The following is a 16,571-nucleotide window of genomic DNA, read 5'->3' as shown; positions in this document are numbered from 1 at the left end:
CCCCAGGATGCAGGGCCTTGCCGCACCCTGCACCAGGGCCAGGTGCGCTGTGGGAGGCGCCGCTTCTGAGGGGTTCACCACATAGCCTGTTAGCTGGAAGGTTGCCCCTGGTGCTCCTCCCACAGCCTCCAGGTTCATAGCAGCCTCTCATCGTTTTTAGCAGGTCTGCTGTTCTTTTTGTAACAGATGACCAGGGCCTGGCTGCATTTCCAACCACTTAGCTGCTGGAAGCCAGGACCTCTGTGCCAGTAGCTCGTTTGCAGGTCACCAGCAGCTTCCAATGATACTCAGAGGTATCAGTGAGGCAGGCTTTTCTGCAGTACACACGTCTGCCCACCTGGCAGGTTAAGGTGAAGGTTGGCAGGGTTCAGACCTTGCCCCGCCTGCCATGCAGCACAGCCACAAAAGCCAGAGGATGCTTCTCCTTGGAGCCACTCCCTCCCCAGCCCCAGCCAACACAATACCACCGGTCAAGGCCTGAACCCACGGGTCAGAGAGGCCTCTGGTCTGACAGCCCCGCCTGGGGGCTGGGAGAGCCAGCAGGCGGCGCCTGCGTACCTGGCCTCGCCGCGTCTCACAGTTGTGGAGGTAGCTCAGGTGGTAGATCTTCAGGTTCAGCGTGGCGAAATTCAGGTATTTGGAGAAAACCTGAAACAGGAGCCGTAACAGCAGGGGTTGAAGGTCTTGTGCTTGGCCCTTGAGTCTGCCACAGGGAATCCATGCTCAGAGCACAGGGCACACAGTGGGCACAGTGCTCCCACGGTGCCCAGGAGGGAGAGCAACAGGTAAGCCAGCACGCGGAGTGGGGCAGACGCCTGTGGAGACGCACACTCACACACACGCACGGGAGGGTGGCACTCACATCTTGGTCTTCGCTGGTGAAACAGGGGCCATCGAGCTTGTTCACAGCCATGATCACGGCCATGACGTCCTTGCCGTTCATGATGGGCATGGCCAGGATGTTCCTCGTCGTGTAGCCGGTGAGCTCGTCGGCGAATGGGCTGAAGTGGGGGCACTGGTAGGAGGAGAGAGGGCTTTGCTGTGGCCTGGGGCTGCTGCCGGACCCTGCTTAGGTCACTGTCCCTGGGCTCCGCTTGGCTCACCTCACCTCTGAGCCAACAACCACGAGTGTGGAGGTGTCACCGGCTTCGCCTTGCTCCCCACTGGGTCCTCCCATGCCTGATGGCCACCCACAAGGTCAGCTTCCTGGGTTCTGGGGCCTGCCCCATCATCCTCGTCACCAAGACCCCTCTCCCACCTTAGCTGTCTCAGGCCAGTCCAGGCCCCTCTACCCTCTATTGATCTGTGGCTTCTTGGGGGCCCTTGAGTGGGATAAATACAGTCAGTATGTGGGCCTTGGGCCTGCTCCTCCTGTGACAGAAGCTTTGTCCCCCTCTGGCCCCTCATCCTCTCCTGGGAGGTCCTGCTTCTCAGGCCAGAGGTGCAGGTCATGGCGCCACCAGATGACCTCATAGAGTGGGGCCTGACCCTGGCCTCACCCTCATACCTCCTGGGCCCTACCATTTTTTTTTCATGAGGCCAAGGGTTCTGGCACCACGACCAGGGTGGATGGCTGTGGGCTCTGATGGGCGGGGCTGGGGTCTGGAGCTCCCATGGGGTGACCTCCAGCAGTTAGGATGGCTCTCCCTGTCCCCACGGGTCAGCAGTCAACTGGGCACCAGAAGCAGTAGCTGCCGCTTTGGTCCCTACTGAGTGGATGAAAAAGTGCCTATAAGCGCCCTTTTGCTTGCATTGTTTGCTGTTAAAATGACTCTCTCAGGTTTACTCAGGGTTACAGGCCCCATGGCAAACGGGCATTCCTGGGAATCTGCCCCACCAGGAGGTCAGAGGGCACCGGGGCTGGGGGAGTGCTTAGTGTTCTCACAACCTGTGTGTGGGGCCAACCTTCCCCTGGCCCCTCCTTCCTGTTCAGGGAGGCACAAGGGCCACCTGCAGCCCTGTGGTGCCCAGCGCTGAGGGACGGTCAGTGACAACAGCAGGGAGGGAGGCCAGCTGCCTACCGGCATCCACAGGATGGCAAAACCCACCCTGGTGGAGCCTCTGATGCTGGCGTCCTGCCAGACTGATGTCTCAAGGAGGGACGCACCTCAGTGCCTCATGGGAGCCCAGCCTGGCCTGATCTCCGGGCTCATCACGGCCACGTGGCAGTCCGGACTCGTCTACTTCCTGTGTTAGCCTCCAGGCAAATGTGGGACCCTGGCACACTTGATTCCTCCTGTTGCCACATCCTTCTGGTCCGAGGGGTCCAGCCCCTCCCCCAGGGTGACTCCATGTGGGGCAGGCTTCACAGCCAGCCCTGGAGAGAGCACAGTGGGGCTCCGAGACGCCACCGTGCAGTGGTGAGCACTGTCTCTGTTCCGGCCCCGGCCACCTCTGCGGCTCCTGCTCCAGGAAGGACATGGCAGGTGCCTCCCTGGCATGCAGCCCCTGGGGAGTCTGCAGGCAACGTCCGCAAGCCCCCAACCCAGCATCTCCTCTCCTCTGCCCCACAGCCCCCGGCTACCCGCCTGCCCACCGGACACTGAGTCTGGGCTCCTGGCTCCTGTGGTGAGGCCCTGGGGCCCTGCGACAGTCCGGGGGAGAGGTGCTGGGGGGAGCATGAGCTGTGCACACGTGCTCTAGGGGTGGAGATGGGCACAGAGGCGCTGCGAAGCCACCGCCTGGGCTGGACCCTGCCGGCTTCCTCGGGTCCACATCATGTCTCCCCGGCTCTGGGAGTCCACAGGAGCGATGGGAGGGTGGCAGCCCTGAGATACCCACAGCGGGGAGGGGAGGCCGGTGCCGCCGCACCCCGTTTCTTCATTCATTCATCTGTTGGTTGCGGAAGTTACGGGTACTGAGGTGAAATGGCTCTTGTTAGACAGAGAAAGACTCAGAGTCCGCAGGTGAGCCAGGGGGAGGGCTCGTGCCTGTGTCGCTGAGACAAACAGTGTCTGAAACTCCACCGGAGACGCTTCCCCTTCCACAGGCGCCGCGCGCTCTCCACTCCGCGTGCTTTGTCTTCCGAACTCTCAAAGGCTGCAGAGCTAGACGGGAGCCGGGCACGGAGTGCCTGCGCGCCACGGCCCCCACACTGGGCCGCCACGTGCCCTGTCTCCACCTCCAGACCGCTGACCTGTGTATGCAGGCGGCTTCCCTCAGCTCCTGTTTGTGCCCTTAGACACCTCCCCTGGGGCGGCCCAAGACACTGCTCGAGGTGCCCGCGTCCCCCATCACAGGGCTTGGGTCTGAGTCCCAGCTCCTCTCCGGGTCCAGCTCCCTGTTAATGCAGGTGACACTGGGTGGCCCAGGAGCTGGCTTCCTAGCTGCCTGGGACCCCGTGCTTGAGGGGGTCCTGGGGGAGCCCTTGCAGCCACCTTGTCCAGACACTTCCCTATTGCAGAGGAGGTGGACACTCCTGCCCCACAGGGACCCCTGCTGTCCACAAACAGCACCCCCATGCCACTATCCCCCTCGAGGAGGGCATGCCAGGGGCCAGGGGCACAGGTGCTCTCTGGTCAGGCTCCCCTCTGTCCAGTGAGGGTGTGGACCTGGAAGCTCACCTGGCCCGTGCTCAGGACAGCATGGGGCTGATCCAGACCCTGGTTTCTGTTTCTCTGCCGAGATGGTGTAGGCCATGCACGGCCCAGTTCTTGCATGTGGAGCCCTGCCCAGCAGTGCACCAAGATGCGGAGGGGACTGATCCAGGACAGCCCAGCAGGGAACGGACCCTCAGAACAAGGGTGCAAACCTAGTGCAGGAGCGGCTGTGGGGCCAACAGACCCTGGGGGTGGGAGGCAGGCTCAGGACAGGGTGGGGGCGAGGCTCCGCCTCTGGGCTTGTGCGAGGGAGGCGTTGGATACCCCACCCAGGGCCCGAGGCCGGGTGTTTCCTGGCAATTCTCTGCCTGTTTGACTCACGATGACCCATTTCTTAAAACGGAAGGGAGGAGCTAATCCTGGGATTACTATATCCAGGTCGCCCGGCTGCTCCGTTTATAGCAGGTGCTCTAAGAGGATTGCGGCCATTTCCCTCCCAGCCACCCGTTCCAGGCGGGCAACCCCGTGGCTCCCTTCCCTGGATGTGGCAGAGGGTGCCCAAGGCAGGGAGCTGGGGCTGTTGGGCAGTTCCCTGCCCCCTTCCTCCTTGGAGCCCCCTTGTCCGTGGGGCACCCTTCAGGTCCAAGCCTCCCCGGCCACTGCCCATCACACATCCAGGCCACATCACCTGCCAGTCACACGTGGACAGCTCTGTCCTGCTTATGCTGCCCCAGACCCAACAGCCCCCAGCGTGCCTGTCAGCGAGTAGACTTCCGTTCTGACCCAAGGCCCAGCTGATTCCCCTAGAGGCCAGCATGGTCCCCCCCCACCCAGCCTCTGACGCAGCTCTGGCTCCGAGCCCTTCCCAGATCCTCAGGAGCCTTGGTCTGCGGAGCAGGGCCTAGACCACCTTCTCAGCCACCCGGAGACTGGGCTCCCACTGGCCACTGCCCCTCCCCCAGAGCCAGCTGAGCTGCCTCCTGTAACCCCTGGGTCCTCCGGCCCTGTGGCCCTGGCACAGCAGTGTGGAGGCCTCTGTCCAGTGTGCAGACGTGGGCCTGAGTCTGCGCAGCCTCAGGAGCGAGTCTGTGACAGACTGACGAGCAGGAAGCTGTGAGTGAGGGGTCTGGGGCCCGAGGGCCTGGAGTGGGGGCCGTACCTCCCCAAAGTGCAAAAGGCCAATCCTGGAGGGTGAGGTCAGAGGCTGCGCAGGGGGACAGAGGCCCTCACAGAAGACAGAGGTCCTCACAGGGGACAGAGGCCCTCAGGGGACAGAGGCCCTCACAGGGGACAGAGGCCCTCACAGAAGACAGAGGTCCTCAGGGGACAGAGGGCCTCACAGGGGACAGAGGCCCTCACAGGGGACAGAGGCCCTCACAGGGGACAGAGGGCCTCACAGGAGACAGAGGCCCTCACAGGGGACAGAGGCCCTCACGGGGGACAGGGGACCTCACAGGGGACAGGGGCCCTCACAGAAGACAGAGGTCCTCACAGGGGACAGAGGCCCTCACAGAAGACAGAGGTCCTCACAGGGGACAGAGGCCCTCAGGGGACAGGGGACCTCACAGGGGACAGAGGCCCTCACAGGGGACAGAGGCCCTCACAGGAGACAGAGGCCCTCACAGGGGACAGAGGCCCTCACAGGGGACAGAGGCCCTCACGGGGGACAGGGGACCTCACAGGGGACAGAGGCCCTCACAGGAGACAGAGGCCCTCACAGGGGACAGAGGCCCTCACAAAGGACAGGGGACCTCACAGGGGATCTCACAGGGGACAGAGGCCCTCACAGGGGACAGAGGCCCTCAGGGGACAGGGGACCTCACAGGGGACAGAGGGAGGCCCTCACAGGGGACAGAGGCCCTCAGGGGACAGGGGACCTCACAGGGGATCTCACAGGGGACAGAGGCCCTCACAGGGGACAGAGGCCCTCAGGGGACAGAGGCCCTCACAGGGGACAGAGGGAGGCCCTCACAGGGGACAGAGGCCCTCACAGGAGACAGAGGCCCTCACAGGGGACAGAGGCCCTCACAAGGGACAGGGGACCTCACAGGGGATCTCACAGGGGACAGAGGCCCTCACAGGGGACAGAGGCCCTCAGGGGACAGGGGACCTCACAGGGGACAGAGGCCCTCACAGGGGACAGAGTCCCTCACAGGGGACAGGGGACCTCACAGGAGACAGAGGCCCTCACAGGGGACAGGGGACCTCACAGGGGACAGAGGCCCTCACAGGGGACAGAGGCCCTCACAGGGGACAGGGGCCCTCACAGGGGACAGAAGCCCTCATAGGAGATCTCACAGGGGACAGAGGCCCTCAGGGGACAGAGGCCCTCCCAGGGGACAGAGGCCCTCAGAGGGGACAGAAGCCCTCATAGGAGATCTCACAGGGGACAGAGGCCCTCACAGGGTACAGAGGCCCTCAGGGGACAGAGGACCTCATAGGAGATCTCACAGGGGACAGAGGCCCTCACAGGGGACAGAGGACCTCACAGGGGACAGAGGCCCTCAGGGGACAGGGGACCTCACAGGGGACAGAGGACCTCACAGGAGATCTCACAGGGGACAGAGGCCCTCAGGGGACAGAGGCCCTCACAGGGGACAGAGGCCCTCAGGGGACAGGGGACCTCACAGGGGACAGAAGCCCTCAGGGGACAGGGGACCTCATAGGAGATCTCACAGGGGACAGAGGCCCTCACAGGGGACAGAGGCCCTCAGGGGACGGGGGACCTCACAGGGGACAGGGAACCTCACAGGGGACAGAGGACCTCACAGGAGATCTCACAGGGGACAGAGGCCCTCAGGGGACAGAGGCCCTCACAGGGGACAGAGGCCCTCAGGGGACAGGGGACCTCACAGGGGACAGAGGCCCTCAGGGGACAGGGGACCTCACAGGGGACAGGGGACCTCACAGGGACAGAGGACCTCACAGGAGATCTCACAGGGGACAGAGGCCCTCAGGGGACAGAGGCCCTCACAGGGGACAGAGGCCCTCAGGGACAGGGGACCTCACAGGGGACAGAGGCCCTCAGGGGACAGAGGCCCTCACAGGGGATAGGGGACCTCACAGGAGACAGAGGCCCTCACAGGGGACAGGGGCCCTCACAGGGGACAGAGGCCCTCAGGGGACAGGGGACCTCACAGGGGACAGAGGCCCTCACAGGGGACAGAGTCCCTCACAGGGGACAGGGGACCTCACAGGAGACAGAGGCCCTCACAGGGGACAGGGGACCTCACAGGGGACAGAGGCCCTCACAGGGGACAGAGGCCCTCACAGGGGATAGGGGACCTCACAGGAGACAGAGGCCCTCACAGGGGACAGGGGACCTCACAGGGGACAGAGGCCCTCCCAGGGGACAGAGGCCCTCAGAGGGGACAGAAGCCCTCATAGGAGATCTCACAGGGGACAGAGGCCCTCACAGGGTACAGAGGCCCTCAGGGGACAGAGGACCTCATAGGAGATCTCACAGGGGACAGAGGCCCTCACAGGGGACAGAGGACCTCACAGGGGACAGAGGCCCTCAGGGGACAGGGGACCTCACAGGGGACAGAGGACCTCACAGGAGATCTCACAGGGGACAGAGGCCCTCAGGGGACAGAGGCCCTCACAGGGGACAGAGGCCCTCAGGGGACAGGGGACCTCACAGGGGACAGAAGCCCTCAGGGGACAGGGGACCTCATAGGAGATCTCACAGGGGACAGAGGCCCTCACAGGGGACAGAGGCCCTCAGGGGACGGGGGACCTCACAGGGGACAGGGAACCTCACAGGGGACAGAGGACCTCACAGGAGATCTCACAGGGGACAGAGGCCCTCAGGGGACAGAGGCCCTCACAGGGGACAGAGGCCCTCAGGGGACAGGGGACCTCACAGGGGACAGAGGCCCTCAGGGGACAGGGGACCTCACAGGGGACAGGGGACCTCACAGGGGACAGAGGACCTCACAGGAGATCTCACAGGGGACAGAGGCCCTCAGGGGACAGAGGCCCTCACAGGGGACAGAGGCCCTCAGGGACAGGGGACCTCACAGGGGACAGAGGCCCTCAGGGGACAGAGGCCCTCACAGGGGACAGAGTCCCTCACAGGGGACAGAGGCCCTCAGGGGACAGGGGACCTCACAGGGGACAGAGGCCCTCACAGGGGACAGAGGCCCTCAGGGGACAGAGGCCCTCACAGGGGACAGATGCCTTCAGGTGACAGGGGACCTCACAGGGGACAGAGGCCCTCACAGGGGACAGAGGCCCTCAGGGGACAGGGGACCTCACAGGGGACAGAGGCCCTCACAGGGGACAGAGGCCCTCAGGGGACAGAGGCCCTCACAGGGGATAGATGCCCTCAGGTGACAGGGGACCTCACAGGGGACAGAGTCCCTCACAGGGGACAGAGGCCCTCACAGGGGACCTCACAGGGGACAGAGGCCCTCACAGGGGACAGAGGCCCTCACAAAGGACAGGGGACCTCACAGGGGACAGAGGCCCTCACAGGGGACAGAGGCCCTCAGGGGACAGGGGACCTCACAGGGGCCAGGGGACCTCACAGGGGACAGAGGCCCTCAGGGGACAGGGGACCTCACAGGGGACAGAGGCCCTCACAGGGGACCTCACAGGGGACAGAGGCCCTCAGGGGACAGGGGACATCACAGGGGACAGAGGCCCTCAGGGGACAGGGGACCTCACAGGGGACAGAGGACCTCACAGGGGACAGAGGCCCTCAGGGGACAGAGGCCCTCACAGGGGACAAAGGCCCTCAGGGGACAGGGGACCTCACGGGGGACAGAGGCTCTCACAGGGGCAGAGTCCACACTCCACTTTGTAGAATGACAGCCCTGTGCAGGGCCCCTGGAGGCCCAGTGAGCCCAGCTGACTCTTGGTGACCTCAGGGCAGGTGCAGGAGGCGCTCCAGCTCGCAGACCCACCTCTGACACATCCTCCACGTTCACCATCTTCTTGGTCTGAGCCACGTGCCCTACGACCCCGATGTCCAGCGGGAAGACGATCTCAGAGTCCGGGGGCACCAGGCAGTCCTCCAGGACGCTGCCCGGCTGCACACTGAAGAGCCGCGTGGCGAGCTCGGCCACGCCGTTGCGCTGCCGGTACATGAAGAGACTGCAGCGGTCGGCGTGCAGGATGGGGCACAGGCGTCGCAGGATCTTGAAGATCACGCGCTCCATGTTGATGCTCTCCTGCATGTCCTGCACCAGCTCGAACAGCGCCATGCCCTCCTCCACCTGGCACAGCTCGCGCAGGCTGCTGCAGTCCGCGGGCAGCCCGTCCTCGCAGGCCCGGCCCACATCCTCGGGGCTCAGCTTCTTCTCAAAGTACTGCTGGGCGAAGCCGGGGTTCTGGTCCAGGAAGCCCTGCACCTGCTCCTCGCTGAGGCTCATGGTGTCCGTCGCCTGTTCCTGGAGCCGCCGCAGCCGGGCACGCGCGCTCGGCAAACGCTGCCTCAGCAAAGTCTTTCTTAGCTCCGATTAGGGAGCCGGGGAGGCAGCTGACTCACACCCCTGGGGGAGGGGCCTGCCTGCCCCCACCCCCAGCTCAGGCCCTGAGGCTTTGCCCTCCCCCTGAGAAAATCAGACCCCTGGGGACAGGGCTGCCAGGATGGCTGGGGTTCCACCTGCCGCAGGGGTATGGCTGGTGGGGGGCAGGCATTCGGCTGCCAGCAGGACGCACCCAGGAGGAGGTACCCCATAAAAACCATGAGCCCCTTTGCTTGGGAAGCAGCCCCAGGGCCTTCTGGGAGCCCACACCTGGGCTCAGGTATGCCCAGGAGGGCGGAGCCTCCCAAGGCAGGGAGAGGGAAGCCCAGCCAACTCTACCCCAGTCTGAAATGCCCAGAGAGGAAGACCCTGGGAGTACCGAGAGCCGGAGGGTGGAGTGGACGTGCTCACACCTGGAGGAAGGTGTCTGGGCCAGGCTGGAGGTGGGCCAGGAAGTGAGGGCTCCTCACAGACCGTCCCCTGTACCCCCAGTGAGGACGTCTAAGCCACCTCCCCCTTGACAGCCGAGGACTGAGCTGAGTGGTGTCTGGACGCGGGCACCAGGCCAACAAGCCCCTGGCTGTCCTCCACAGGACTCTGGCGCCGGCTCCACACGGCGATGGGTTAAGGAGATGGACGGCTGTGCGGGGCTGCCCGGGTGCTGGCGTTTCTGACTTCCCTGAGTATGCTTCTGCTGTGAAGTCCTCAGGTGGGGACACCCGAGAGTCGGTGCCTGAGCCGGGGCCTCCAGGGCGCCAGGCAGGCGGTGGCACAGGGCCCAGGCCTTGGGTGTCCCCGGGAGAGCAGCCTCTTCCGGAGTCACAGTGGGGAGAAGGCTGCAGGCTGCCGACAGGACTGCAGACCCCGCAGGCCAGGTGGACGCACCTGTCCATGTTCGGCACCTGGCTGGTGGGAACCAGCTCAAGGCACCTGCCCTGCAGGTCACTCGTGGAGGCTTGGTGGGTACCTGGCATTCTGGGCCTGCCCCCTAATGACGAGGGAGAGACTCATCCTCAGATGGTGTCCAGGTCCCTTCCTAGCCAAGGACAGGATCTGCACACCGGGGGTCTCTGTGACGGGGACCAAGACTCCTTTGTTTTTCATTTTGCCTTGGTACCTTGAGCCAGGATGCAGGTTTGTGTGTGGTTCTTTCACTGCATTCAGCTGGTAAAACATGCACACACATGTGCCCCTGTGACCACACACGTGTGGGTATGTGAACGTGCACCTGAATGTGCCCATGTGAGCACGCACAGGTGTGTGACTTGTGAGCTTGTGCAAGTGCTGCCTGTGTTGAGTGAACACATGTGTGTACCCATGTGAGCGTGCACATGTGTGGATGTGCACACACATGTATACATGCCGTTTGTGCATGCACATGTGCGTGCCCATGCAAGCACACACATACATGTGACATATGAGCACATACAACTGAGCACTTGTTTTGAGTGCACACGTATGTGTACCCATGTGTGGCTGTGCAAATATGCATGTGCTCCCGGGAAGCCACTCACAGGCCCAGCGTAGGAGGCTAATCTGAGGGCAGCTGCTGTCCACAGCGGGCCCAGCCATGGTGGGGCAGCCCTTGTGCTGCAACGCCCCCGCCTCCACTTAGTCACGATCTGCTCGGAGGTCTCCCCCATTTCCTAAAAATAGCAAATTCTGACGGGGGACTGGGGGAGTGGGGCTGCGGTGTGGGGGCCGGCAGGTGCTGCGGCTCGGATCTGGCGCCTCGGTCAGGCCGCCTGCTTTATAGGAAGCCCAGAGCAGCTCCCAGAGCTGACCACTGTGCTGGCCGCAGGCTCGGTGCGGAGTCCAGCTCTGCCTGGCGTGAGGTAGGTCCCCACGTGTAGCCCTGCGACTGCCCACTCCCAGACCCCAGCTCAGCCTCACCCACTGTGCCCCGCTCCGGTCCCACCTTGCCCCTGGGTTGCAGGCGGCCCCTCCTGCCTGGCTGAGGAGCTCACCTGTGTGTCCAGCGAGCTGAGGCCCCAGAGTGGGTGCACAGAGAGGGCAGCCCTGACACAGGGGAGGCCGCAGTGTGGGGCGGACGTCCAGGAGTGGCCTCCGCTCTGGCAGAGGGAGCGTGGTCGGGCTCCGTGTGGAGTGGACAGGAAATGGAAGGAGCCTACCTGCCCCTGCCCCTCACCCAGCTCCCACAGGCCACACCTGTCTTGGCTCACCTGTGGGAGACCCAGGGGTACCAGAGCATGAAGACCCCAGCACTGGGTGGTGTGTGCCTGGTGGGGCTCCCTCCATGCTTGCAAACATGTCTGCAGGTGGAGCATGGAGACACCTGTGACCTCTGTGGGGCTGCACCAGGGCGAGGGGGAGCAGGGAGAAACTGTGACCTCTGTGGGGGCTGCACCAGGGAGGGGAGCAGGAAGACACCTGTGACCCCTGTGGGGGCTGCACCAGGGGAGGGGGAGGTGGAGACACCTGTGACCTCTGTGGGGGCTGCACCAGGGGAGGTGGAGACACCTGTGACCTCTGTGGGGCTGCACCAGGGGGAGGGGGAGCAGGGAGACACCTGTGACCTCTGTGGGGGCTGCACCAGGGGAGGTGGAGACACCTGTGATCTCTGTGGGGCTGCACCAGGGGGAGGGGGAGACACCTGTGACCTCTGTGGGGCTGCACCAGGGGGAGGGGGAGCAGGGAGACACCTGTGACCTCTGTGGGGCTGCACCAGGGGGAGGGGGAGCAGGGAGACACCTGTGACCTCTGTGGGGGCTGCACCAGGGGAGGGGGAGCAGGGAGACACCTGTGACCTCTGTGGGGGCTGCACCAGGGGGAGGGGGAGCAGGGAGAAACTGTGACCTCTGTGGGGGCTGCACCAGGGGAGGGGGGAGGGGGAGACACCTGTGACCTCTGTGGGGGCTGCACCAGGGGGAGGGGGAGCAGGGAGAAACTGTGACCTCTGTGGGGGCTGCACCGGGGGAGGGGGGAGGGGGAGACACCTGTGACCTCTGTGGGGGCTGCACCAGGGGGAGGGGGAGCAGGGAGACACCTGTGACCTCTGTGGGGGCTGCACCAGGGGGAGGGGGAGCAGGGAGAAACTGTGACCTCTGTGGGGGCTGCACCGGGGGGAGGGGGAGCAGGGAGACACCTGTGACCTCTGTGGGGGCTGCACCAGGGGGAGGGGGAGCAGGGAGACACCTGTGACCTCTGTGGGGACTGCACCGGGGGGAGGTGAAGACGAATGTGACTGCTCCGTGCCAGGCTCCTATGGACTTTGCCGTATCACAGCGCGGGGTCCGAAACCAGCAGGTGCATCCTGGGAGTGGTTTACGGAATAGGGGTTGCCCTCGAGAGGCTTCTTCGTGAGAGTTCTGATTCGGACTGTGGAAGCAGGGCTCCCTGAGGTTAGGTTGAGCAGTCAGCAGGCACCGTGGGAGCTTGCGGCAGGGAGAGAGCTTGCAGCCAGAGGTCTCGTCCTCGGCAGGGTGGGCTGGGCAGGGACAAGAGGGGTCGGTGTCCCCCTGCGTCAAGATGTGCTGGAAACGTTCTCCCTCCTCTGCACCGCACTCGTGCAAGGTTGCTCCTCCTCCTAACCCTCTTCTGCTCGTGGCGTGGACACCACAGGTGTCTCCTGGGGACAGATATGAGCCTGCAGCCTTCTGGATCCTTCCGAATCCCATGATTCTCTCCTCCCAGGTGACCACCTGCCCCAGGTGAGATCTCTCCATCTGTGAGGGCAGCGTGGCACTCCGCCGTTCCAGCAGCTGTCGCACACGCCTGCAGGTGTTCACACTCCGGGGTCTCAGCCTTAGTGGTGGGGTCAGAGGGAGTCTTGGTTGGGAGGTGGGGTCAGTCAGGAGTCTCTGGGTCCCTGAGGGCAGCCGCTGGAGGGCGTCCCAGGAGTTCAGCTTAGGTTCTTGCTGTTGCTTCCTGGGTCAGGATGTGACCCCTGCTGCCGCTCTGCCCTGTCCTGCACATCCACTGTGAGAGGAATTAACCCTTTCTGCCCCAGAGCCTGCTCTCAGGTACCTCAGAGAGAGCAATGAGAAGTGAGCAGGTGCACGAGCCGTCCTCCCTTCCCAGGTGTGTGCTCTTAGGAAGTTGGGGTCCGGAGCACGGCTGGGACTGGAGCCCAGGCACTCAGATACGGAACTCGAGGGTTGCACGCAGAGACACAACCGCCATTCCAGGCACCTGCCCACCTCTAGGGTCAAACTCACTGCTACAGTTGGCTCCGGGGATGAGGTCAGCCAGCCATGGGCTCTGGGGCTGGACTCGGAGCCCACTCTGTCTCCTGGACATCACCCTGCCAGGCCTGGCCAGGACACTGTGGGTGAGCCCCATGCTCGCTCCTTGGGAAAGGCAGGGCCTGGGGTGACAGAATCTCCAGTCACATCTGTGTGTGGGGTTTGGTCTCATGGGCCCTGTGGCTGCTTGACAAGGCATGGGCAGAACAGCTCCCTGCTGGGGAGGGGCCTGGCTTCAGAGGCAGGAACAAGGCTGGGTGCCTCTGGGGTGACCATGGCCTGTGTGTGTCTCTGGAGTGACCAGGGGCTCTCTGTGTGTCTGGAGTGACCACAGTCTCTGTGTGTGTTTGGGTGACCACAGGCTCTCTGTGTGTCTGGAGTGACTATGGCCCCTGTGTGTCTGGAGTGACCATGGCCTGTGTCTATTGGGGCCGCTGGCCTCAGTAGCAGATTTTTCTGAAACAACTGCGCCCATCCATCATTTCCAGACGGACATCCAGAGTCGCCCAGCACGTCCACAAGGCCTCCCCACGCCCAGAGCCCGCAGCAGACACAAGCTGGGAGCGGGAGGCGTGCTCAGTGCAGCCATCGTGGCAAAAATCTGCAGTTCAAATTTATCCCTTTAGTCATGAGGATGAGTTAATTCCTCCCACAAATGTTCACTGTGTACAGGACGCTGTCCTTGGCACAGGGACAACCAGTGACAAAAAGAGACGAGAATTCCTGTCTGTGGGAGCTCGCGGAGAGGAAAGCAGCAACACGCAAATTCTACCACAAAAGGGACCGTTTCTGGGAAAAAATAGCACTAAGATCAGGGGCCCAAGGTGGGCCCCCGAGGCCGTGCCCTGGGTTGTGGGAGGAGGGGCAGACAGGCTGGCGCAGGGGCATGGGAGGAGACACAGGGCGGGCCGAGCCTGAGTTTGCAGGGGTGTGGGCGCTGGGCTCTGTGGCTGAGCCACCGCAGGGCCGAGGTCTCCCACAGCTCAACAGGGCCTGGGTCAGAGCTGACCCTCCAGTCTCCGGTGCTCCGCTGAGGGGCCTGGCAGACACCCAGGAAGCTGCCCCGCAGGCAGCCAGGACTAGCCTGGAGCCCCAGGGCAGCATCTGAACCGACTGCAGCCTTGTGAGTCAAGGCTGGGGCACTGTGTGGTTGGCAGCCCTGTTGCCCACACTTCATACCTGTGGGGATCTTGCGTGGGGAGCTGGTGTTTCCCCAAGGAGCAGTCCTGTTCCCTGAGCAGTGCCTGGCCGGAGTGTGCTCAGTACCACACATCCCAGCTGCCCACGGAGACAAATAGACGGGCTCGGAACACGCTCACCAGTGGACACACACATGGAGCTGGAACACGTCACTAGTGGACACACACATGGAGTTGGAACATGCTCACCAATGTATACACAGTTGGCACTCACCAGTGTACACACACACAGAGCTGGAACACGCCTACCAGTGTACATACACATGGAGTTGGAACATGCTCATCAGTGTACACACGTATGGAGTTGGAACACGCTCACCAGTGTACAAGTACACAGAGTTGGAACACGCTTACCAGTGTACACACACACGGAGCTGGAACACGCTCACCAGTGTACACACACATGGAGTTGGAACACGCTCACCAGTGTACAAGTACATGGAGTTGGAACATGCTCACCAGTGTACACACACATGGAGTTGGAACATGCTCACCAGTGTACACACACATGGAGTTGGAACACGCTCACCAGTGAACACACACATGGAGTTGGAACACGCTCACTAGTGGACACACACATGGAGCTGGAACACGCTTACCAGTGTACACACACACGGAGCTGGAACATGCTCACCAGTGTACACACACATGGAGTTGGAACACGCTCACCAGTGTACACACACATGGAGCTGGAACACACTTAGCAGTGAACACACACATGGAATTGGAACTTGCTCACCAGTGTATACACACATGGAGTTGGAACACGCTCACCAGTGTACACACACATGGAGTTGGAACACACTTACCAGTGTACAAGTACATGGAGTTGGAACACGCTCACCAGTGTACACACACATGGAGTTGGAACACGCTCACCAGTGAACACACACATGGAGCTGGAACACGCTCACCAGTGTACACACACATGGAGTTGGAACACGCTCACCAGTGTACACACACATGGAGCTGGAACACACTTACCAGTGTACACACACATGGAGTTGGAACTCGCTCACTAGTGAACAATTCTGGTGCCCTTAACTCACTTCCAAACAACGAATAATTTGCAAGAGAAATCAAACATAATTAGAAAAAATATTTTTACCAGAATATTTAATGAAAACACAACACAAGAAAAGTTATGGAATACAATTAAGGCAATAATTAAAGAGCCATGTGATAGCATTTAATGATCATAGAAGAAAGTTTCACATTAGAATCAGAGAAAGGAAACAGGCCACATCATTCCGTCATTCCCAGTGCCCAGAGGACGATGCCCTGGGCAGCGTAAGCAGATAAAGTGAATCATAAGCAAAAGAAAGAAAAGAAGAAAATAATGAAACCAATAATTAGTTTTTTGAAATGATCAATGATATTGATAATCACACTGATTGAACGAAGAGGGAGGACACACAACTAATATCAAGAATGAAAGGAGGGACTTCATTACAGATCCTCCAGATAAAATAATAAAAGGAAACCCTGCCCAGTTTATCTTGTCAGCTTTATTAGGGTGTACATACAGTGAAAGTAGCAAATCAAATCCCTGCACCCACAAACCTAAACATTTAAATGAAACGGACAAATTCAGACACAAGACACAGACGCTCACCCAGGAGAGCCCTGTGGAGCAGCTGAGCCTCCGCCTGGGCTGGAGCTGGAGTCAGCGGCGGGGTGGGGGTTCTCCCACTTCTCCAGGAGAGACAAAATGAGGGGCACTTCCCAGTCCAGTCATGGAGTCAGCATTGCTGTGACAGCAAGACAAGAGAAAAGTTGAAAGAACACCCCGAGCACGCCCACAGCCACAGGCTGAGCAGCATCTGAGACGCAGTCCAGCTCCCTGCTGTGACCTGGGAGAGCAGCAGAGGATGGCCCAGGTGCCTGGGCCCCTGCACCCATGTGGGAGACCCTGAAGAAGCTCCTGGCTCTTGGCTTTGGCCTGGTCCAGCCCCTGCCATTGCGGCCATCAGCGGACGGAAGACCACCCTCAGTGTGTCCTTCCCTCTCTGTAACTCTGCTTTCAAATAAATTATTTCTTTTTCCTTCTTTCTCTCTCTCTCTCTTTCTCTCTTTCTTTCTTTCACCTTTATTTATTTATTTGAAAGGCAGAAATATAGGGAGAAGTCTCATTAGCAGAGACCTGGATCAGAA

At 61.8% G+C, this 16,571-nt stretch overlaps 1 protein-coding gene across 2 annotated transcripts in view; it reads right to left on the bottom strand.

Annotated features, from left to right (window-relative positions):
- PDE6B (phosphodiesterase 6B) overlaps positions 1–8,948 on the bottom strand; it is a 42,898-nt gene extending 33,950 nt beyond the window's left edge. Inside the window, exons 1-3 of one of the 2 annotated variants that reach the window (XM_070067931.1) lie at positions 8,450–8,948; positions 863–1,015; positions 559–648 (exon numbers count right to left, since the gene is read on the bottom strand). In XM_070067931.1, coding sequence (XP_069924032.1) covers positions 559–648; positions 863–1,015; positions 8,450–8,917 — 711 coding nt within the window. In that variant the 5' untranslated portion in view covers positions 8,918–8,948. Of the gene's footprint in view, positions 1–558; positions 649–862; positions 1,016–3,563; positions 3,941–8,449 lie in introns of those variants that run through there. The other variant, XM_070067932.1, reaches the window with a different exon arrangement.
- Positions 8,949–16,571: the final 7,623 nt, after the last annotated feature.

The sequence above is a fragment of the Oryctolagus cuniculus genome, chromosome 2 (assembly GCF_964237555.1).
Source record: "Oryctolagus cuniculus chromosome 2, mOryCun1.1, whole genome shotgun sequence".
NCBI lineage: Eukaryota > Metazoa > Chordata > Mammalia > Lagomorpha > Leporidae > Oryctolagus > Oryctolagus cuniculus.
Note: the sequence above shows the minus strand (reverse complement) of the source record. Positions and strands in the feature narration are given on the sequence as shown.